The sequence below is a fragment of the Barbus barbus genome (genome assembly GCF_936440315.1).
Source record: "Barbus barbus genome assembly, chromosome: 29".
Taxonomy (NCBI): domain Eukaryota; kingdom Metazoa; phylum Chordata; class Actinopteri; order Cypriniformes; family Cyprinidae; genus Barbus; species Barbus barbus.
In genome coordinates this window covers 19,944,902-19,968,520 of record NC_136757.1, presented here as the reverse complement: position 1 = coordinate 19,968,520, position 23,619 = coordinate 19,944,902, and the positions used below count along the sequence as shown (strand labels likewise).

Below are 23,619 nucleotides of genomic sequence, written 5' to 3'. Positions count from 1 at the left end.
AGAATCCAGAATTTCAAAAATTGAGGTTGTTAATGAGTCAACAGAAATAATGTCATTTGTTGTACAATAGTAAACACTGGATAATAAACCATATGGTGGGTATGTTATCAGTGTCTGACACCACTCCTTTGGTAAATAACATTCAAACAGTGACAGCTGGTTCAGATTTAATGGAAAAATGTAAATAATCTTTAGTAAACGGATTACTTAGTAACCTTGGGGAAGGAAATATCGATTTTAATACACACACACACATGGATATATATATATATATATATATATATATATATATATATATATATATATATATATATATATATAACTATTTTTGACATTCTAAAAAGATTGCTCTTTTTTTTCCTCCATTAGTAACAATATTCACTGGGACAAGGACAAAACAAGCACGCTTCTATAGTTATGTGCATATCGTTTTGTCATTTTCTTTAGCTACCAAATTACACTCATGTCCATAAATCTCTGAGCCTTTTTTTTTTTAAAGAAAAATGTATATTCCTGCTTCAGTACTTCTAAAATTAAGATGTACTAGTGATATATACGTGCAGTTTCGACATGCCTGTGCTAAACTAAACTAACCTTTGGGCGTCAGAAGCCTGCACTTCACATATTTCTTATCTTTTTACATTGAGGTTCAAAAGTCTCGCCAAGGCTACATTATTTGCTCAAAATACAGTAAAAACAGTACGTAATTGTGAGATATTACATTTTAAAAGGACTGTTTTCTATTTGAATATATTAAAAAATATGATTTATTCTTGTGATGGAAATCTGAATTTTCAGCATCATTACTCCAGTCTTCTGTGCATGATTCTTCAGTCATTCTAATATGCTTATTTGGTGCTTATTTGGTGCTCAAGAAACATTTCTTAATATTATCAATGTTGAAAACAGTCGTGCTGCTTACATTTTGTGATGCTTCAATGAACAGCATGTATTTGAAATAGAAATATTTTTTTAAAGATATTTGCTGTGACCTTTAATCAATTTAATGCATCCTTGAAGTAAAGTATCAATTCTTTAAAAAAAAAAAGTTCACAGAAACAGGAATCTTTTCAATGCTAATGCTACAAATGAAGGGCAAAGTATGTGTAATTTGCATACCAGTGACACACATGTAAATAGAGCAGATCATCTTTGAAACTGCACTAAACTTTCCCCAATAGAAGAAGTTCCTAGTTTATATGTCAATGGCTAAAAAAGTCTCACGTTTATTTCTTCCTTCCCAGAACCTCACCTTATTAGCTTTGTAAAAGAAACAAACAAGAAATACAGGACCGAGCTGTCAGTCACATTAGTACTTTTTTTTTTTGGAGTATTCAAAGTCATTCATCAACTAAAATTAGGCCATCTAAAGCAGCTTTAAGTTTATTCCGACCTAATTCTGTTCTTATTTGAACCCCTACTAAACTTGCACACTGTCTACACATCTATGTAGTGCTTTTTATATTTCTCATATAAGAACAGCTAATTTTAGGAGACATTTGCTTGCACATCTCTTTTCATACTTAGGTTTTGTTTTTTTTCTTTGGTTAGATGAGACGAACTCTTGAATGTCAGCTAGCTGCACTTGTGGGTGCTCATGCGACGAAGGCGGCAAATTGGAGCAGAAAGCTCAAGCAGACTCATGTATGTGAATGCACAGCAGCACAATGTCAGCATTATTACAGCAGCGTGTAAATGGGCAAAATGGGTGTTGACAGCAGTGTGTTTGAGGGTTACGTGTCTATAGATTGATGTCAGTGCAGCTGTGCTGGCTTTTGTAAGCTGATGTATCACTCAAAGTTGCACTGTAGTAACCTCACAGCATCTGCATTGGTTTGTATGTATGAGAGTGAGAGGGGCGTGCATGTTTTAAAGCTCCTCCCCCTCCTCGCCTTCAGTGGGTCGGTATGTCCATATATGGGGAATGAGTCTTGTGGTGTGAGAGATTTCAACCAATCAGAGCACGAGGAGTGTTTTCGGTGAGGGGAGCGTGGAGGATACTGTAGGGGGTGATGGTGCCGGTTGAGGGTGTGGTTACGGAGGAGGGGAAAGATCTGTGTTTGAAAACGAATGTGCTACAAGCACATTTGTAGGGCGTGAGTAAGCGGCCATCATTGGAGTCAGGCGTTAAGGAAACCGCAGAAACAGGCATTTCAGCTCCTGATACGGAAAAGCCAAAGACAAAGCAGCGTTTTCCAGCCTGTAAAGATGCATTGTAAGTCCATGTTTGTTTTTAATATGTTAAATGATGGTTTTATAGCAGCTAAAGTTGGTAAGGATGAATCACAGCCCTAAACACTGGGAGTTAGTTTTTAAAGCAACAGATCTGTGTGTATGATTATTGGTATTTCATGTGTCTAGATCCTAATGGATGTGAATTGTGAAATGAATTTAGAGGCGTGGCCTCGTTTATGCCGGGTGAGCTGATTTTTGCATATGAGCGATTTGGTTTTGGTGAAAATTTACATGCCTATATTTGTCAAACACAAGCTTCTTGTTGAAATAAATTAGAAAATGGGCATTGGAAACTTTAAGTGTCCTCTTCATCCGTTTGTTATTCCGAGCGAGATCGCAGCTCTCTGTGCCGGTATACAGATGGTCATTTTTCGGTGGGGGCTGAGTGTAGCCGACAGTTGCTGCCAGCATCAGCTGTGGAAACCCCTCCTTCTCCTGTCTTCCTGTTGAGTCCTGTATGTTAACGCCGGCTTGGATCGGCAGTAAATTACAGGATGTTTGTGTTGTCTGAAGTGTGGCTGACGTGGTTTGCAAAACCCTTGTGTACTCACTCAAGGACATGCTGCGCTCATATTGTGTCTGAAAAATTGCGGACAAAAAATATAAACCAAGCTTGTCAAATTGTGATGTGTTAATGGTTTGAGAATAATCACTATTTATTATTAATTATTATAAATCCATCTGAGCAGGGGATTTGTCATAGAATAATTTCAGACAAAGTATAAATAATTTTAAATTTTCAGACAAAGTCGCTTTATTATTATTATTATTATTTATTTGATCAACAATACAGTAAAACAGTCATGTTTTAATTTCTAATAACTGTTTTCTATTTTAATATTTTTTAAAATGTAGTTTATGTCTGTGATGGCAAAGCAGTCATTACTCAGTCTACAGTGTCACGTGATCCTTCAGAAATCTTGCTTTGGTGTCCAAGAAATATTTATTACTATTGAAAACAGTTGTGCTGCTTTATGATTTTGTGCAAAATGTGACAAGAATAGCATCTGTTTGAAATAAAAAAAAATTGTTACATTATAAATGTCTTTACTGTCACATTGATCAGTTTAATGCAGCCTTCTAGATAAAATAATTATTTCAAAAAATCTAAATCTAAACATAACTGTCAGTGTACTTCACATGTTGAGGCCAGTTCTCCTGATGCACATTCACCAGGAATGTTGACAAAGTCCCTCAGCAGTCCCAGAATGGAAAACACAGGACTACTGGAACCTGCAAGCACCAAAGATGTTCCTGGACACCACATAGGGCTTTTTTAAATATATATTATATATATCTCTGTACAGACATTTTGAGATATGATAGACATTAAATCAAGGATGACATTTCAACCAGTTGAATATCAGCTGATATATTAGTCCTTAGGAAAGAAATATTGTGTTTTTGCTGTCAAGGCCAGTAGCACTGTGAATGCAGTATATCACTGTAGATTGAACTTGGCCATGACCGCATATTCACAGCTTTGGACTAATCACATGACAGCAGATGGCTGATTAAGATGAGATCCAGAAATCAAGAGGGACTAAACTGGAACGTGCAGAATGAAGATGTGTATTTCTAGATAATGAAATGACTGCTAGTATTCAGGCATTTGGAAATTCAGGTTTTTAACGTAAAGGTTGCTTGAGTTCAAAAAATGCAGATAAATGTCAAAACTAGTTTACAATGTAGTGTGGGAATCTTATGAATGTTCTAAAATGATGATCAGTTCCAACCTCACCCTCTAGCTACAAGACACACAATGGAACATCAGTCAAACCAGCAATGAGATGCAGAGTCACATGGGCTCATAAATCTCAAATGAACCCTTTTGAATTTTACCACTATGTCTTGAGTTTCCAGACAAGTGAGTCTGTATATGAGGATGTTGTCAGGCGAGCTGACGTCAGCCAAGACAAGGATTTGCATCTGCTATTGTGGAGTGCATGCTGAGAGTCAGTTGGGGCTGGAAGAGGTTGGAGAGTGTTTGTAAGGATCTCTTGCCATGGCACCTGCTGAGGGTAGATGAGGACAGCTCTACCGGGAGGGAAGTTGCCAAGGTGAATTGATTGGAAAAGGAAGGAAGGAAGAGGCTAAATCATTCTGCTATCTGACAGAGCAAAAGACAAATGAGTATTTTTCACTAACAGTCTTTTTTGTACATGTAAATACAGTGGTGTTTTTTTTTTTTAAATATGGAGTTAAAGATGAAAAGGGGTTTACTTGTTGCTCATAACTATAAAAAGCCACCATATTCATTATCTCATCCATAAAAGCACCTAAAACCAAAACAAAACCAAAACCTTTGTGCACGAGGTCATGAAGCACGAGGCTGATGAATAGCACCAGGTTTGTTTTTCATGCAGTGGGTTTATTTCAGACTCTCTTTCACTTTGTTCAGTACATCTGAAAGCCTGTTTTTCTTTTCTGATTTTCTCATCATGTGAGCCCTGCTGCCAGAGCTCATTACAGAAGGGCGGTAGCGTCACTGGCATGTGTCTTCATGGCAGCGGTGTGTAAAAAAAACATGCTGTTCTAAAGGTGCCAAGGTCAGGCTTTGGAATGGAGAGGGCAGAAGATAATAAAAGGGTGGACAGCAATATTTTTCTGGACGTAGTGATGCGTTTTCTTTTTTCAGAAATGATACCCTCACTGTTCAGTCCACCCTGAGAGATAAGGAGCCCCAGGGGCCATGTTTGAAAATTTTGTGGAATAATATGGTCATCTGCCTGAGCAATTGACCTTTTTATGGTTTTCAATAAGAATATTTATTGAGAGTTGTTATAAAAGGTTGTATAAAATGAAGTGAAGGGAGACTAATCTGATTTTGGACAACTTGTTCTCAAAATTTGATATAATAGTGAATGATCTTCTTTGACTGAAGGGGAAAAAAACTGTATGTTGATTTCATGCAGGGAAACCCTACTGAAGAAAAGGGAAGGCCCTGTCTGTTTAGTTTAAATAATTTTCATGCTTTTTTGGCCATGTGACAGTCAGAAACTCGCTTTATGTGCTTACTTTTAGATTTAGGCTTTGACTCAACATCCTATTCATTGTTGAATTGTATAATTCAAAATTAGCCGTTGGCCATGCTTACTTGAGCATGAAATTTCAATAAACACTTAAAATAAATTCAGAGTAAATATAATGTAAAAAGCATTAATTTAGTCTCAATTATTTCATTTTTTTTAATGTTTTTATTTCATGTGTCTCATTTGCAGTCATTAAATTGTATATATCTGCTAAAGCCCACACTTTTCTCTAGATAGACATTAGGCACTGAAAAACATTGGTTGAGTGCTACTGCTAACACATGTCTATTCTCATTAGTGACTGCGTGTGAACCCACGGCCATGTCCACAGCTGTAGTGATGGACCATCCAGGGGACGCAAGCCTCCTCCAGTCCTGTGGAACAGCAGACAGTCTCGGCTCCCTGGAAGATGCCACCGCTGAGTCTACGGCAAAGTCAGTTCCATTTAATTTCTCGTTTTGTGTGCAAATACACTTGAATGCATGCATGCATTCTAGGTCAGGTCTGCAACTAAATTCCCAAGGTTATTTATATGTACAAGCTTGACAACCTTGATTAGCCACATTAGTTGTGTGTTTGTAAACATAGAACAGAAGGCATGTGGAATTGTTGTCATTTTATTAAGAACTGGTTGTATTACCACTGGATGTTTGACTCTTGCCATGCCAGGTTCATAAAATAAAGATACTTATTAACATTAACATTAACATAATGAATAACATCAATACATTACATCATCACTTTTTATGTCCTTTACAGTCGTTGTGTAAAGTAAGTAAAATAAAATCAAGGAAAAATAAGTAAAATAAAATAGAAAAAATAAAAAAAATTTGTTATCATATATATTTTTTTAAATATTATTTTTCCTGTAATGGCAAAGCTGAATTTTAAGCAGCCATAACTCCAGTGTCACATTAAATGTTTTTATATTACAGTATTTATTTGAAATATTTTTGTAATATTAAAAATGTCTTTACCATCACTTTAGATCAAATTAATGCATTCTTGCTGAATAAAAGTATTAATTTCTTTCCAAAAACAAGCAAAAACCACTAACCTCAAATTTTTTTAACATTAGTGTATGTCAGAATGTATGATATGCAGTATGTATGAATTTATTTTAAAAGCATTGATCACATTGACATTGAATTTCACATAGACAATCAGCTGTGTCACGTGACTTTACTGCAAGGCAAATGTAACCCTTAAACGCATAAAAGACTTCAAGTTTTGCACTATTGTGAAAGACATTAACACTCATTTGATCTGAAGCTCACAGAACAATGTAAGTAATGTAGGGTGATACTCGTGGCTGCCTGAGAGAGATGAAACTATTTAAACTCCAGAATGCTGCTTGTCTGGAAAAGTCATTATTCGATTTCCTGATTTCCTCACAGTGAGTCATCGGAGGAGGAATCAGCATGTGCCAGAGAAGAGCAATCAAATACCAAAGCCAAACAGAGCATGCATACAGAATCAGGTGAGATCACACACTCTGGCTGCTTTACAAACACTCGCAAATCTCTTTAAACTCTCAAAAACTTGGATGAAAAGAACATGTTCTCACTGTCTTACAAGCCAACTCGCTTACTCTTGCTTATACACATACATATGACCATAACCGCCATTTTGAACACATGCCATTTACGTCTTTTTGAGGCCCCAAAACCACCATGTGTGCATTCCCTTTAAAAAGCAGAGCATTGAAAATATGGCCAGAGCACTAACTCACAACTCGCAGCTCAATGTTCCTCAGTGTTTTCACCATGAAAACTCTTTATGTAACTTGAGATCAGTAGGGCCTTTGAGTGCTCAGTAGAGGAAGTGTTTGAAAAGGAAACTGCTGTCCCTATGTAAACTAAACTTCCCTTTCCTTTAGACGCGCAGCAGAATGACAGTGTTTTATAGGAATTTTACAATCATATGAGTTAAACAGTTGCAGAGCAATCTTAAAACAACCCATGTGTGAACTTCCAGAAGTTCCATTGCCGTGCTGTTGTCCGTCGTGTTTACATAAGATAACAGAGCTTTGAATGAGGTCATCAAGTCACATGACCTTGGATTAGAGGTCAAGCTGCTGTGATGGCTTTGTTTGTCATTTCAAACGGTTTTGCAGAAATCAGCATAGGTTTATCAGACTGACACTGCACAGGATGTTGTACAGTTCTTAGGGTGGCTTTCTTCCCCTTTCACGCACAGCTGCAAAATCATTCTACATAAATTCCTGTTAAATTATTCTCTTCAACTTTACTTTTTTTTTTAATGTGCAGTTTGTCGTTTCTGTGCCATTAGCAGCCAAATCAAGAATCGTTTCCAAGCAAGCATTCCTGCTGAAAACCCTTGCAGCTAGTTAAATAAACAGATTACATTTGTTTTCTAGTGAAAAAATGACACACTGCACCTTTAAATTTGAACTGTTCACAAAAGTTGTGCTGTTCGCATGGAAATAAGGTGTCACTTTCTGAAAGAGTTTGCATACTGATACTACTATTGAAGCCTCATCGGAAACTCTGTGCTAGTGTGTGTATACTAGATACTAGTGATGAATGGGCTGAAAGTGTGTCGGTAAATGTCCTGATAGGGTGTCACTAAAATTTAAAACAGACGCTGCGGCAGGAATTCGTTATCGTCTCTGCAAACGAAAAGACCACACAGACACTTCAGACCTTAGAAACAGTAACACACATGGTTACAAATGTGTGATTATATGATAATCAGACAACATTGTGCAAAATAAATAGTTATTAATAGCAATAAATGGCTGTTCCCTTTGTAGGTGCCACCCCTCGTCCTGACTCGCTCTCCCTGCCCGCTAAGTGCTCAGAGCTCTGGACTATACACAGGGATGGAGAGGTGAAGCTCAGGATGGGTGAGTCCGGCCCTGAGGCTGAGCCCCCCTTGACTGTGAACCAGATGTTCACTTCTACGGTCCAACGCTTTGGCAACTATAATGCACTGGGTTGGAAAGAAGGAGAGCAGTGGAAAACCATGACTTACAATGAGTACTACAAGTCTTGCCGCACTGCTGCCAAGAGCTTCCTGAAGGTGAGAACTGTTAAATCAGGTTTTTTATACTACTTGCATATTATTTCAACAAAATCTCATAGCCAGTTAGACTGACATGTAAACCAGCAAAAATCACATCAGTGTTCAATATGTCACACAAAACCAAATGTGACAGACTAGCAACTAGCCCAAAACTAGTGGCCCCATTGGGCCATATTGTACAGCCCTAATTGTAATACAGTTGTAAAACATTTGACATGCATATAAAGCATTTGACCTCAGGTTAACTCAGGGAGAAAGTGCCAGCAATATGTGCGATAAGGCGTCTGGGATAAGTCCTAGTCCTATTTCACCATAATTTCAAAAGACAGAAAATAAAAATATTGTGATAAAGAAAAATAAGCCTGTTTTTTTTTAAACATTTTTAATTCCTTTCCATTATGGTAATGTAAATTCTGTTTATTTGTGTTCACATTAAAGTAATAAGAATTAGGATGGATGTTCTAAAATGGGATTTATTTTCTCTTATTCAAAATATATTATTATTTTGCCTTTTGCTTTTGGAATGTAATATGACCTGGACATGTTTCTGAATTGTGCACAACCCAGTCAGAGCCAGCGTTTAGTTCCTCAAATGTGCAGCTTGAGGATATTTGGCCAGAGTACCTGAGAATAGTTTCTCTTTCCAGCGGGAGGCTATTGTCTTCAGTTTTCCATGCCCTAGTCTAGGGATGAAGTTCAACTTCCAACTGGTCACGTTCTCCCTGCGGGGAACAGGACATCATGCCTGGCGGCCAATGTGGGCAGATTTCCATGGTTTTGTTTATGGAGAAACTAAAAAGGAGTGTAACTTGTCCAATTCAAACCCTGTGGGAGCGATTCAAATTGAGTTGTGTATACCCTAGACAGCATAAACACAAAAGAAAGACATCACGAAAGAGGTGTTAGATGACACAACATGCGTTCTGTATTTTGGCTGATGTGACTTAAATTTTAAATATGATGCAGCTTGGATCATCCATCTAAAAAAAACAAAAAGTCTGCTTCACAAAAGAATAATTATTTTAAACTGAATCTTTTTAATAAACTGCTTCACAAATTGTTTATCTCCAAGTCTTTGAGAAACATTCTTTGAGAATTGGATGACATTTTTGGAGTTAATGAACTAGTGAACATCTTAAACAGATAAATGGCAGTATTTAACTAAACATTTTATTCAACTGCAAAAAAGAACATGTAAATTTATTTCTGTGTGGGACTTCTGGGAATGCTTATGGGTGATGACTCCAACTTCATCTTTTACATGCAAACAATACATTATGTTTCGAATCAGGCCTGCGATTTGAAAATTTGGTTTGAAATGTTAATGTACACATGCTAACTGTGTGTGTATGTTCACAGCTTGGTCTGGAGCGGTATCATGGCGTCGGTATCCTCGGGTTTAACTCGGTCGAGTGGTTTATTGCTGACATCGGGGCTATTTTAGCTGGGTAAGTGTGTATTGTTAGGATGTTTTACACTCTGTCCTTTATGAGTCTTCAAATCAACCATAAACATGCATGCATTCTGCTGTCCTAACTCATGATCAGCACACAGATGGTGTTTGTCCCAAACAAAGCTTTAATTATTTTCATCAAATAGTGGCTCTGCTGTGCCATAAACTGTCCAGATACCTTTAGGACTTTAGTGAAGACCGATGGTTAAAGCACAACGTGCACTTGTTAAACAGCATCACATAGTCAGGGTTGGTAAACATATAGGTGGACTCAGAATGGTGGGAATGTTAATGTTTGAAGTCGTTTCCTGTTGTAGAACTGCTCTCCGTTTGGTTACATTGTTAACAGACTTAAGGATGTTTATTGAGGTATGCTGTTGGCAGGGGGTTTGCTGTGGGCATCTACACCACCAACTCTTCCGAGGCGTGCCAGTATGTTGCGGAGAACTGCCAGGCCAACATCCTTGTGGTGGAAAACCACAAACAGCTTCAGAAGATCATGCAGGTAATGAGAGTGAAGGACCTATTTACAAAGGAACCTATCAAGAACCTTTTCTAAATACACTCAGATCAGGACTTTTATCTACGCTACTATTCAGAAGTTTGGAGTCAGTAATGATGATTTTACACTGTGACATTATTTTTAAGGCAATTAAAAACATTTATGCCCTAAATCTCATAATTCATAAATGTTAATTGTCCTGCCTTTTGCCAATATGACTGTATGAAGTATATAGATCAATAAAAAAAAAATACAATACTACTCATTTAACTGGTAATTTCTGGTGCCAGTTCTCAGATCCTGAGAATGATCTTCATGGTCTCTAGTTTAATCAGACATTCAGTACCTGCTGATTGAACACATTAAAAATTAGGCTTTTCCCTGACGATCTCCTATTCTGTGTCTGTGTGCTTCATTCCAGGTCCAGGACAAATTACCGCACCTAAAAGCCATTATCCAATACAAAGATGAGCTGAAAGAAAAAAAGCCCAATCTCTACACGGTACATTTGATTAGTCAAATATTTCAATTCAGCTCTCAGACCATAATCTTTATCTTAGAATCCCCCTCCATTGCTAATTGAAATCTGACATTTGCTATGTAAATATCGGATGCACATAGTGGGCAGAGTTTATGGAGCTGGGCCGCGATGAGCCAGATGCTCAGCTGGATGATATCATCAGCTCCCAGAAACCCAATCAGTGCTGCACACTGATCTACACATCCGGAACCACGGGCCAGCCGAAGGGAGTCATGCTCAGTCACGACAATGTGAGTTGAATGCAAAACATACCCCATATTTAACCCACAACATCCATAATAACACAAAAACAAGGGTTTACATGAGTCACCAGTCATTCTCAACACTAAAATGTTCTCTCTCCTGTAGCTCACATGGACAGCATTTGTAACTGGCCGAGATGTGAGCCTGACAGATGCAGATAAGCTACAGGAAGTGATCGTGAGCTACCTGCCACTCAGCCATATTGCTGCACAGATGATTGACATCTGGCTTCCCATGAAAGCTGGAGGAGTCACGTACTTTGCACAGCCTGATGCACTAAAGGTACCCTTATATAACGCCTATACCCTTATATCTTACTCTTACATTTATCAAAGAGTCCTGAAAAAAATCCCAAGTTCCAGAAAAATATTATGCAGCACAGAATTGGAAGTAATCAATTCTGTTTCTTGAGCACCAGATCAGTAATTTAGAATGATTTCTGTAGAACACTAAAAAGAGTGGAGTAACGGCTGTTTAAAATTCAGTTTTTCAATATTGTATTCAATTTGGTATTTCACAATATTAGTATTTTTACTGTGTTTTTGATCAAATAAATGCAGTCTTGGTGAGCATAAGAGACTTCTTTCAAAAACATTTAAAAATCTAGTGTACATGTTAGTGAAGGCACTTCCTGTTTTCCTCCCCAATCTCTCTGTTTTGTGTACATAAATGAAGGTCCTTCTAAAGACAATCTTGTTAGTTTAAACCAACTGTATAATCCTTTTAAAGAGTCTTTTGAGGAAACGTAAGCCTTAGTCATGCAGCTCACTCACACAGAAAGGCTTTTGTGAAGCGTTTCATTTTCAGAAAACAAGCCAAGGCTGTATGCAGATCTGCTGATATTATATTAAAATGGGAGTATGATGTGTCTCCTGTGATCTGTAGAAGCTGAGCATGTGATATCTGTAGTGCCTCAATCAGTGGGTTTCAATGTAATGTCACAGTGCTGTTTTATAATAGTCATTGATTTAGGACAGGGCTATTCAATTAACTTCATTTGAGGGCCGGATTATCGAATTGAACATTTGAAGGGGGCCAAGGGGGTGGGGGGCCATCCCGATCTTTTTCTGGGGGGCCTATAAAATTGGAAATTAAATTGAAATGCATATTCAGCTGTAAAATTAACTAATTACCAACAGTAACATCTATAAAAGGTTAACATTAGTGCTGTCTGCCATTCAATTTTTTTTTTTTTTTTGACTAAACGCATATTAATATATTTGTGTTGTCTCATTTTCACACTGAACTTCCAAATTAATATAGAAACAACATGAATGAAAAGAAAAAATGAGAGGGAACATTGCTCCCACGGGTCCTTAAATTTGATACAACTAAACTGAAGAGTTTTTAAGGCCTTAGACAGTTTTAAATACGTTAAATGGTATAAGAAATAATTTTTCAAATTGCCTTAAATAGATTTTTAAGAATTCTGCAAATACCTTGTAAATAGTAAAATAAAACTCTTTCCTTGATATTCATTGATATTTGTGTATTGAAAATGTTTTTGATTGACATTTATGGTCTTTATTTTATTTGGGCTAGTTAAATTAATTTTCGGGCTACCAAAATCTGAAGAGTACCTGCCCGAAGGGCTACCAGGGATTTAGAAATTTTGCCAGCTCTGTAGCCTATTATTAATGAAGAAGTATCATTGATACAAATAATGTTACTGTTGTCTCTATTAAAGCCCTTTGTTCCCTTTAATTTTAGCCATTAATTATAGCCATTTAATATTACAGTATAATTGAAATGTTATGATACTATTTTTAACATTTAATAGGCTTTGAAAAATATAACAACTTTTTATAAGTGAACTTATAACAATCTTCACAAACTATAAATTGTATGCATAAGCGATATTGATTATTCTTTATTCGAGCTACAAAAGTTAATCAGCAAGCAGAGCAGTCAAGTGATTTCTCTTTTTCTTTAGTTCTTTGATTTACATCAATCACAGACTGCAGCAGGTTTCACATTAAAAGCAGTGCTGTTTCTTTAATAAAACCTGATGCACATGACGCAGATATGACACACATCCAATTTTCTCCCAAATCTTTACAGTAATTTGGGATTTAATAACTGATTTAAGACTGCATTTGAGGTAACTCACCAAAACCACGTATTTTTACATCATTGTTTGGTTTTGTCCATTGAAGCGCTGGCGCGCTTGTCTGAAGCGGCTCAGCTTATGAGTACAGCCAAATTCCTGCTTTGATGATAAGTTTCGCCGCTATTTCTCGCCAGATGTTATGACCGATAACACTGTCTTTAAACTTGTTAAAACTAACGTTAGAATTGTGGATATCTCATAACTCCCTCAAATAAGCAGTTGTCAACGCTGCCATATTGATGTTGCGGTTTCCGGTAGATTGTTGTTATTGCCGGGTCGGATGAAGATGATTGGGCCCGCGGGCCACCAATTGAATAGCCCTGATTTAGGATCACAGGGACAGAAATTGACATGACACATACCTGCTTGTGTCACCTGAGACAACCCTGGGTGTGTCAGCTGATGTTGGCATGTACACGTGAACATGAATCCTGTGGCAAACCATGCTGAGACTGCGTATTAATAGAAGTCACTGTATGTTCCAGGGTTCTTTGGCTAACACTCTACGAGAGATACGCCCTACCGCATTCATGGGTGTCCCGCGGGTGTGGGAGAAGATGCAGGAAAAGATGAAGTCGATTGGAGCCAAATCGTCCACCGTGCGTCGGAAGGTGGCATCCTGGGCCAAAGACGTGGGCCTGCAGACCAACCTCAACAAAATGGAGCTGTATGTATACACACACCCAAACACACACACAGACACAAAACAAGGTAGAAACATTTAGACACAAACATGACGATCAGTCATTAACATATGACACTCATTTTTAACTGTCTGTAATGTTTTTCACTTATATAATTAGATCCAAAAGTCTGAGAACACAGTGAAAATCTGGGATTCAAAATCTGGTTTAAACCTGTTTTTAGAAACTTTAAATATTTAATAAATCGAAAATGATATTAAATTAGAGAAAAACAGATTAGTTACGAATATTGATACATCACTCAGTGCCATTTTATTACATGAAATAATGTTAGTATAAATTGTAGGCTGTTTTAATAAAGAGAAATGGTCTTGTGTCTTCAGTAATGGCAGCCTGTCCAGAAATCCATTAAACTTTCGACTGGCGAAGCGTCTGGTGTTCCGGAAGGTTCGGAAGGCGCTGGGGCTGGATCGTTGTACGAGGTGCTACACTGGAGCAGCTCCTATAACCAAAGACACGCTGGAGTTTTTCCTCAGTCTGGATGTTCCTCTGTTTGAGCTCTACGGCATGAGCGAGAGCTCTGGACCGCACACCATCTCACTGTCCGATGCCTTCAGACTCACCAGGTACTGAAACCTTCATTTGTTTAAATCTAGTGTAGTCACTTCAGCTTGAACATCTAGTTTATTTCTCACTCGCATCTCTTTCTCAGCTGTGGAAAGGTAATTCCAGGCTGCAAGACGAAGATCTTCAACCCTGATGCCGATGGCAATGGAGAGATTTGTTTCTGGGGCCGTCATGTGTTCATGGGCTACTTGAATATGCCCGATAAAACCGAAGAGGCTCTGGATGCAGATGGCTGGCTGCACTCGGGTGACCTTGGAAAACACGACCAAGACGACTTCCTGTTTATCACTGGACGCATTAAAGGTAATGACCATCAATTGAAAACAGATTTGTGCTTCCTCTTATTCACTGGAATTGAAACCACTGAGCAGTTGCATTTCATAAGATTCTTAATTATAAAGTTGCGTCACATTTCAGTGGGATTTAGTCTGGTGCATGTAATGAAGTTTCTGTTTATATCCCAGAACTGATCATCACAGCCGGAGGTGAAAATATCCCCCCGGTGCCCATTGAGGATGCAGTTAAAGAGGCTGTTCCGCTCATCAGCAATGCCATGCTTATCGGAGACAAGAGAAAGTTCCTCTCCATGCTGCTCACCATTAAGGTATCAGTACAGGGCAGACGACCCCAATATAGACCTCTGTGTTAAGGTTATCCACTATTAACCTAACCAGGTACAATGTGACAAAGCAACAAGTGATCTTATCCACAAATCTGACCTTTTTTCTTAACCAACCAATGACTGACGAGTGTCATGTTTGGTTTATATTTCTGTAGCCTAGTCCTTTGTGACTTTTACCAAAATCTCATCAGCTGTGATTTTTTTCCTCAGATAATTGAGACAAACCACTTTTTGCATTGTGCCTGCTTAGGGCTCTTACACAAATAGAGTTGGGTAATGTAAGGTTACTGAGAGATAACACTCATTTTAAAAATGAATGAGTACATGCTACACTCTAATGAGATCATATCAGTCTGATCAAGTGATAAATGTTTTAAGTGTTAACTAACAGCGTTCATAAACTTAAAGCCCATGCCAACTAGCGGACAGTGAGTGTAACTACATGTTCTGCTGGGTTTTCTCGGGATTATTGCGCCCCCTGGTGACAACCAACATCACTAAAAGTACTATAAATTTAAAAATGTAACTAATTGGTGATGTTTGCTAAGGCAAGTGAGCACTAGTATTATAATATATACTTAATGTTACTCATATAATGTTTCCTTTGGTGTGTTACTTGTCCCGTACCATTGTATTCAGAAATGAATCACTGAATGACTCAAAAATGGTGTAGTTTGAGTACATGTGATATTCTCTAAAACGTTAGATTTACAGTTTTTACGCAGTGGACAGTAAAAAAAAATGTAAAATGAGGGAACCGCGTCATTTTTAGAGACCAAATTAAAAGAAACCCTAGCAACAGCATTCGGAACACCTAACAACCACATATTTGTGCACTGGCAACCACAACAACACCCTAGCATCATGACTGAGCACACACGCGAGCACAATTTAGATTTAAACTGCGATTTACTTAAATATTGACGGGGAAATGTTTTAATAAAAGGACGTATTTAATCGAATATACATAACTTCCCGTTAGAAAATGCTGATGGCTCTTCTTTTTTTGCTCTCAGTGTCAGGTAAACAATGAAACGGGCGCTCCCGAAGACGAACTGACTCCTGAGGCGGTGGAGCTGTGTCGTAAACTCGGCAGCAACGCCACGCGAGTCAGCGAGATCGCCGGTGGCCGTGACAGACTCATATACAGGGCTTTTCAAGAAGGCATCAACCGCGTCAACGAGAAAGCCACCTCTAACGCCCAGCGCATCCAGAAATGGACCGTTTTGGAGAATGATTTCTCTATCCCTGGCGGAGAGCTGGGTAAGTTTCCTAGTAATTAAGTTTTTGTGTGTTATTTAAGGCTTTTGTGAGTAATTATGTTGATTTAAAGTCTGTTTGTTTAGCTGTTTTAAACTCTCTCTCACAGGGCCCACTATGAAGCTCAAGAGGCCAGTGGTCATGAAGATGTATAAAGAGCAGATTGAGAACTTTTACAAAGAAGTCTTGACCCCAACCACCCCAGACAACCCTCTGCCCCCTAAATAGGTGTCCAACAAAAGGCCTAGTCACCCACTTCAGATATAGGAGACAAAGGGACTGACATGGTCTAAAAAAACACTCTTACATAGGAACACCACTCAGACCTTGTGTTTTGCTTGTCCATTTATGAGTTAATATTTGTTCAGGGTTTTGTAATTGTTGTTTATTTCATACTGTTTACATTTTTTCTGTATTGTAGCAAGAAGGAAAACAGGTTTAGAAAAAGCCATTTGTGAATTAGATTTTATTATTATTTTTGTGGTGACTTGCTATTTATTTTCTTGCCTAATTATAATGAAGTATCTTTTGAGCCATGTTCTTGATTTATATGCAAGTGCAGGTGATTTGAATGTCTGTCTTCAAAGATACCAGTTAATTTATGGTTAAATTTATCTACAAAGTTTGAAAAATCTTAATACCTAACAAGCAAACTTACACATCAGGCATGACTGAATATTTTGAGAAAAGCATTTGGCGGTTGTGCTCTTTTGTCAATGGCACTGCTGCCACCAAAAACACTGAGTGTTTAAAGGAAACTAGGTGTTTGTTAAGGAACAAAATCGAGACATTTTGTGAAGATCATTTAGCAAGAATCCGGTGCCATATAAGCCATAAATCTTTCTTTGTTTTTTGTAACCAAATGTGTCATTTGAATGTTTCACTTATGCAGTTGGTTAATTCTGTCATTTGAATTCTTTGTAAAAAATTAATCTGTTATATAGTGTAAATACATATTGCATACATTTGTTTTTCTGATTTGATGCTTTGCTACGTCACTCTGACAATCCTCAAAGTAGCAAGAGATTGGATGTCACGCAGTCTCGTGTCAGCATGAGCTGTATGAAAAACCATATAATCTGGATTGAGAGAACAGGTTAATATTTATCTTATAAAAAAAGGGATATGAAGGAGCTGGTGTGAGGAGGTCATAATTTGAGTTGCCAAGCTATGCTGCATTATTTTTTGCTTTGCATGTGCAATAAGGATATTTTGACCAAAAATGTAACTGATTTTATTTAAATTGTATACTGCATACTAAAAATTATAACAATGCAATATAGTAAAAGCATATGGGTTGATCAAAGAGATTAAATGATCAAACTTTGGAAAGTTTGTGAATTGGGAAGTGCTATTTAATCGGTCAAGTGCTTGAATATACAAAAAAAAAAAAAATGCAAATCACTTAATGCAAATCCAAAGATATGATTTTCCCTCTGTAAATAGATTAGTTTTATCTCACTAAAGAGCTTTCCTTAAATACTGGACCCGTTACTCCAAAGTGTGTATACTCTCTGACTGCATAGCATGACCACAGCGAGGCCTTTTTGTAAATAGGAAGACTTTTAGTTTAATTTGTGCATGAAATGAGACAAGTTTTTGCTCAATCAGAATTGGTGAGAATGAAGGTAGAGCTAGTAAGTGATTTCCTTTCTTCTATTTGGGATTTCTATTATGGTGTCAACTAAATTACTCTTTTTTTTTTTTTTTTTTTTCTCAAAATCCACTTGCATTTAAAAAAAAATAAAAAATGATTTGTTTCTTTTTAGATAAAAAATACTGTAATGGTTTAATGTAGGTCTGGTCTAGATTTGGACCAGCTTGAAGGGTAGTCCATTTGGAAATGTGCAAACATGAACATGATGTGAAGTCTCAGACTGTGAAAGGTTTGCCTGGTTTTACCTGACTCTGAAAACTCTTGAACTGGGTAACAATTTGTTGTGTGTAGTGCGAAGTTAAGGGTTTCTGAAACGTGCATGTCATTGTTGAAAACTGGATTACTGAACATAGATTTTGAGAGATGGCACTCCAGGTTTCTACTTGTATGTATGTGTGAATTATCCCTTTACTGGACAATAAATGTGATATAACCATGATCAAATCTTGTCCTTTGACTTGAAGTGAATATAAATTGGTCACCAGGATCAAAAATGTCTCATAGCTAGCAAGGCACATCATGTGTATAGTGTCATTTCAATGAAATACAGCTAGTAAATACTCTTTGAGATGTTTCTATACTTTGGCTAAAGTTTTGTGATTATTTTTGACTACACTAGTAATAAAAGACGCTGTGAACAGTACTCGAATGACTTTATTCATAATATGATTTTGCAATAAAAACAAAAAGTAACATCTTTTGCCCTTATTACAACTTGCATCAAATGACCACATGGTGGCATTGTATGCCAAGTTTAACACATCATACTAAAGGTTATTCTTCTGTTCAGATCACGGAAGGTTTTCTACCACGTTATCAGAACAAATGTAAAAACCCAGACTTCCCCAAACCCCACAGATAAATACAGAAAGTTCTTCCGCGCTCACAAACACAAATAAAACCACCACTGACTGACAAAAGACAGCTCTCTGAACCTGCAAGCGAAGTATGTGAAAATGATGCAGTATTAACCGTTTCCTCAGACTCCTGTAGATAAGACTCCCACTGTCTACTATACATGTGTATTTGTAATATAACTGTCTGAAATATTTGCCCCTCCATTAGTGTTACTTTGCTGCATCCCATGTACAAAACACAGAGGTTCTCCACTTTTCTGCTGAAAAAAAACTTAAACCAACTGGTCTTAGCTGGTTTAACCAAGTGACGAGTGCCCAAAACCACTCTAAGACAAGCAAACCAGCTTTTCAGCACAGTTTAAATCAAATACATTAACAAATACTTGTTCATTTCACAAATCTGCAGTCCTCCCCTTGTAGTGGATCATAATGAGGCTACAACAAAACAGATGCTAGATGTCAACTTGTAGAAATTCAACTCTTGTATACAAACACACCCTGCCATGAAGTCATAAACTGGCCTGAAGTAACAGTTTCAAGTTCTGATGGTCACGTTTACAGCCTATGACGATATAATGTGCTGATAGAGAGAGAGAGAGAAAGAAAATAACTAAAATTCCTTAAAAACTGGCATTTCTTGACACAATAATTGACAACTTAATATCATATTGCATGTAAATATTGTATAAAACTATTAAAAATACAATTTAGACAATTAAGTACTTGAGTCAACAAAGCCAAAAGTGCAGAGGTACATAAATAAAAAATAACCCCCTCAAATAATATTTAAAAAAAAAACAGCAACAACAACAACAACCGGGTGTGCTCTTTTCAGAGCTGCTACTCAAGTTCACCGAACTCCACCCCCTTTGCCTCGTGTCCCACCCCTTTATGACAGGCTGACCTGAACCAGTATCCGGTCAAAGGTTAAAGTTCACACACCAAGAACTGGGAGTCAAAAGTTCACGCACATGCCACTCAAGCATTCTCTCGCTGCAAACCGCACAAATATGCTAAATCAGTACAAAGTTATAAACATTTTTGTTCGTTAAGATTCAGACGAATCAGCTGGAGATTCAAAACCCGTGCAAACGACACTCTCAGACTCTCGCAGGGTGAAGTTAAGGGCATGTGGTCTGCAGCTCAGGCCACGGAGCCTCTTAAAGCTATTAGCATAACAATGAACACAGAGGTGAAGTCAGTGAAGTTGAGATATTGTCGCTCTGAGAGTCGGAGTCAGAAGCACAGTGAATCTACAGACTGCTGTTTCAGGGGCCACATGAGAGGAAAACAGCACGTCTCGCCCTTTTCTTTTGTCTCTCCCGCTTAGTCTAATGAATAAACCAGATATGATGACAGAAAACACAGAGATCAACACAGATTTCCAAATACTTTCACAAGCTGCACTAGCAATGCACAACATTTAAGTTCTAAGGCCCGTTTGGCGAACACATAAATGAGGATTGATACATATTGGCATACAAATCAGGAATCTCCCCGGGACGATATCCAGGGATCCCACATATATAGAAGGATTGACTAAAGTCGGAGTGAAAGATAACACTGCTGTAATTCCTAAGAGCACAAATGAGATGGTGTGAAAAAGGCACTAAGACTAGCCCTAGAGGATAAAAAGCGATACATTCATGGCGTGCGGGGCTTCCTTTTCCGACCACAATCAAAAATACCTTGAAAAACATTGGTACAAAAATAAAATATAAAAGGTTGCAACCCTTGATGCATCAGTGCTTATGGCTACAGGGAGACTTTTTTTTTTTTTATCAGGCTGATTCAAATATGACCCTCCAGCAGTTCTGGCCCCGTTAAGAAGAGAGCTTTCTGTCCAACAGGATATTGAGGAGGAGAGAAGAAATGTTGTAGTGTCAAAATACTGTGTTTCACTCCTTTTTGTGATTTCCCACTGTTTTCATTTCCTGTGAACAGATTTTCACCTTTTGCAGCCCTCTCTCAGGACAAAAGAAGTGAAAAAGGGCAGCCCCCTCCCCCGAGTCTTGATGGACTTCCTGTCATGTGGCGGTGGCCTCCAGGTAGCTCTGTAGTTTACGGACAGTTGACTCATCCAATGAGAAAAGGTCAAAGTCAAAAGTTGTGTTGGTGACATTAAAGTGGCCGGTTTCCTCGATGAGGTTCACGATCTGGAGGCAGGAAATGGGTCAATGGTTTTTGTTCAAAGCCTTTACACAAACGCAAGCTATTTCAATTCACACACAAACACCCACCTGCTGTAGCACGTTACGCTCTCTCAACGCCATCAGCCTGCGATGAAGGTCTACCAGCTCTTCAGTATACGCCTGAAAAAAAAGAGGAGAGGAAGATGTCAGGAACAAGAGCACAGAAGGTCTGGTTTTTACTCTAAAGACACATATAAACACATAAAAGCTTGTATTAGCACTGAAACTATTAACTTCACCCTTATTTACTTAAATTAGTTGGAAAGAGCAATTTTACAAACTACTATTAGCAAAATTGATGTCATGCATTGTGCACTGACTGAATGGACCTTAGGTACAACACTAGTGAACTGCCTCCCGAGACGGAGGTGTAAAATAACTAACTAAATAAATGAATAAATTAAATAAATTTAAAAATAAATAAATAATACAAACCATTGTTGCTATTATATAATAATAAACGTTGCTGTTGTATTTGTATTCAATGTATTTTATTTCCATAATATTTTATTGAAATTTAACATTACATAATATATTTAATTTATTAGAATTTAATTATTTATATTATTATTATTACAATTTAATTGTATTTTAAAATTATATAAGAAAAAAAAAGCTTTATTATAATTATTTTTATGTTTATTATTATTATATTAACATCTGAAAAAAATATATAGTTCAAATCTAATTAAACTAAATATTAATTGAAAATTTTGCTGTTATGTATTTTTTTATGCTTATTAGAGTACCAGACTTTCCTGTAGCTCTGTAGAGCATGGCCCTAGCAAAGCCAAAGTCATGGGTTTGATTCCCAAGGAAAGCAAGAACTGGTAAAACGAAAATGTGCATCGGATGAAAGCGGCCAATTTATACATGTTAATGTAATGTATCACTATATTAGCTTAGCAACATGCTAATGGAAAACCATTGAAAACATTTGCGACTAAAGTTCCATTTCAGCTATTAAGCCTTAAGAGGGCACATATGTAGGCAAAGCAAGGGTTTGGAAGTTGGGTCAAAATGATCAAACAGAAATAACATGGGAGTGAGAGGTGGAAAATTAAAAGGTTGATTTACCCTTCCTACCTTGTCGAATCCCTTCTTCAGGACCTTTTCTTGTCGTAAACAAGGGTCTGGACTCTTTCTGCCTGACACCTGTATGATAGACAGACAAAAGGAAACGGGGAGGAAAGGAACAAGATGGAGAAAAGAAAGAAAAAAAAATTATTATACAGATGGACTAAAGCAGAGGTTTAAAGAATGAGTAATCAAGACATTGATCTATTGCAGTGTTTTTCCAGCAAGAGTGGACCGGTGCCTGGAGCGCTGCACCATATTCCCAGTGGCAGCACCCAGTTAAACAGCATTCCACAGTTACTGGATCAAAAGCTGCGTGTCGCCACCTCATTTCAGTACTGGGCGCAGCGTAATCCAAGAACTAATACCAATCGTCCATCATCCGACAGTCAACAATCATGTTACAAAGGAGCAAAACAGTGTGTGCCGCAAACTGAACGACCGGCATGACTGAATGAATAAACACACCAATTGTATGACTGTCAAGGCTTAACAAGAAGCCGCCACCTGTCCTGAGTCCTGAGTATCAGTTCACCTTGTTGTTGTTGGTGCTGTGTTTCGGTGGCTGGGGTGGTGGGTCTCGACTGGGACGCTGCGGCCCGTCACTGCAGTCACTCTCGCTGTCTATGCTCAGCCTGTGAAGAGCAAATATCAAAGAGTTCAACTCTGTGAGGAAATTAAAGGATTAACCAAGCAAAAAATGAAAATTCTGTCATATACACTACTAGTCAAAAGATTTTCAACAGGAACATTTTTAATGTTTTTAAAGAAGTCTCTTCTGCTCACCAAGCCTGCACTCATTTGATCCAAAGTACAGCAAAAACAGTACATTATGAAATATTTTTACTATGCAAAATAACTGCTTTCTAATTGAATACATTTTTAAAATATAACTTTAAGGACGTTTACATTTAACTATGAAAGAACGGTTTTTAATGGTTCTGGTCACTCTTTCCCACGTAATTACAATGAATGGGAAGTAAAGCTTTCAAGCTTTAAAACAGACACAAAGGCGGTGTAAAAGTGGTCCCTACGGCTTGAGCACTATATTCCAAATCTCCTAAAGGCATACAATATACGTGTAAGGAACAGACTGAAATTTAAGTTGTTATTCACTGAGAATCCTCCAGTGAGCTGTTAACTCCTGCAAATGGACGTCAGATTTCTAAACGAATGAACAAATTCATTGAACAGATCTGATGCAAAAAAAAAAAGATTAATGATTTATTCACAAATTAGATAAGATTATTTCTCTTTTTAACCTTGAAGAACTAAGTCAAGTTTTTTAATAATTAAAATTTTAAACAGATCTATAATGGTTTCAGAAGACATGAAATATAATGCATGAATCACATTGACCACTTTTAATGAGTCACATGAATACTTTTTGACAATTTCCAATTTGACAGCACCAGACTTCAATTTCAATATTAAAAATCCATATTTAACCCTTTAAGACCTGCCATAGAACAATTCCGCCAGAGTATATCTTAGTATTTTTACAAGCTGTGCTGTCATT

At 37.5% G+C, this 23,619-nt stretch overlaps 2 protein-coding genes across 5 annotated transcripts in view; one reads left to right on the top strand and one right to left on the bottom strand.

The window, feature by feature from the left end:
* The first annotated feature begins 2,004 nt into the window (after positions 1 to 2,004).
* Positions 2,005 to 18,615, top strand: LOC306849714 (long-chain-fatty-acid--CoA ligase ACSBG2-like). Its single transcript, XM_079384964.1, has 15 exons — positions 2,005 to 2,215; positions 5,566 to 5,701; positions 6,665 to 6,747; positions 8,044 to 8,312; positions 9,675 to 9,763; positions 10,153 to 10,273; positions 10,692 to 10,772; positions 10,892 to 11,041; positions 11,160 to 11,336; positions 13,650 to 13,831; positions 14,192 to 14,434; positions 14,521 to 14,738; positions 14,900 to 15,039; positions 16,074 to 16,320; positions 16,427 to 18,615. Exons 1-15 carry the CDS (start codon positions 2,209 to 2,211, stop codon positions 16,543 to 16,545), a joined length of 2,262 nt encoding a protein of 753 aa, XP_079241090.1. The 5' UTR covers positions 2,005 to 2,208; the 3' UTR covers positions 16,546 to 18,615.
* Positions 18,611 to 23,619, bottom strand: part of LOC306849716 (protein ENL-like) — a 17,245-nt gene continuing 12,236 nt past the window's right edge. For 2 of the 4 annotated variants that reach the window (XM_079384970.1, XM_079384968.1), the window contains exons 9-12: positions 22,636 to 22,735; positions 22,101 to 22,178; positions 21,072 to 21,143; positions 18,611 to 20,987 (exon numbers count right to left, since the gene is read on the bottom strand). In XM_079384970.1, coding sequence (XP_079241096.1) covers positions 20,859 to 20,987; positions 21,072 to 21,143; positions 22,101 to 22,178; positions 22,636 to 22,735 — 379 coding nt within the window. In that variant the 3' untranslated portion in view covers positions 18,611 to 20,858. The remainder of the gene's footprint in view (positions 20,988 to 21,071; positions 21,144 to 22,100; positions 22,179 to 22,635; positions 22,736 to 23,619) is intronic. The other 2 variants (XM_079384969.1, XM_079384971.1) reach the window with 1 other exon arrangement.

Bases quoted from the DNA above. Each gene is read 5' to 3' on its own strand.
- LOC306849714 (XM_079384964.1), top strand. The intron at 9,764-10,152 runs GTAAGTGTGTAT...TGCTGTTGGCAG, and splicing joins ATCGGGGCTATTTTAGCTGG to GGGGTTTGCTGTGGGCATCT. The intron at 15,040-16,073 runs GTATCAGTACAG...TTTTGCTCTCAG, and splicing joins CCATGCTGCTCACCATTAAG to TGTCAGGTAAACAATGAAAC.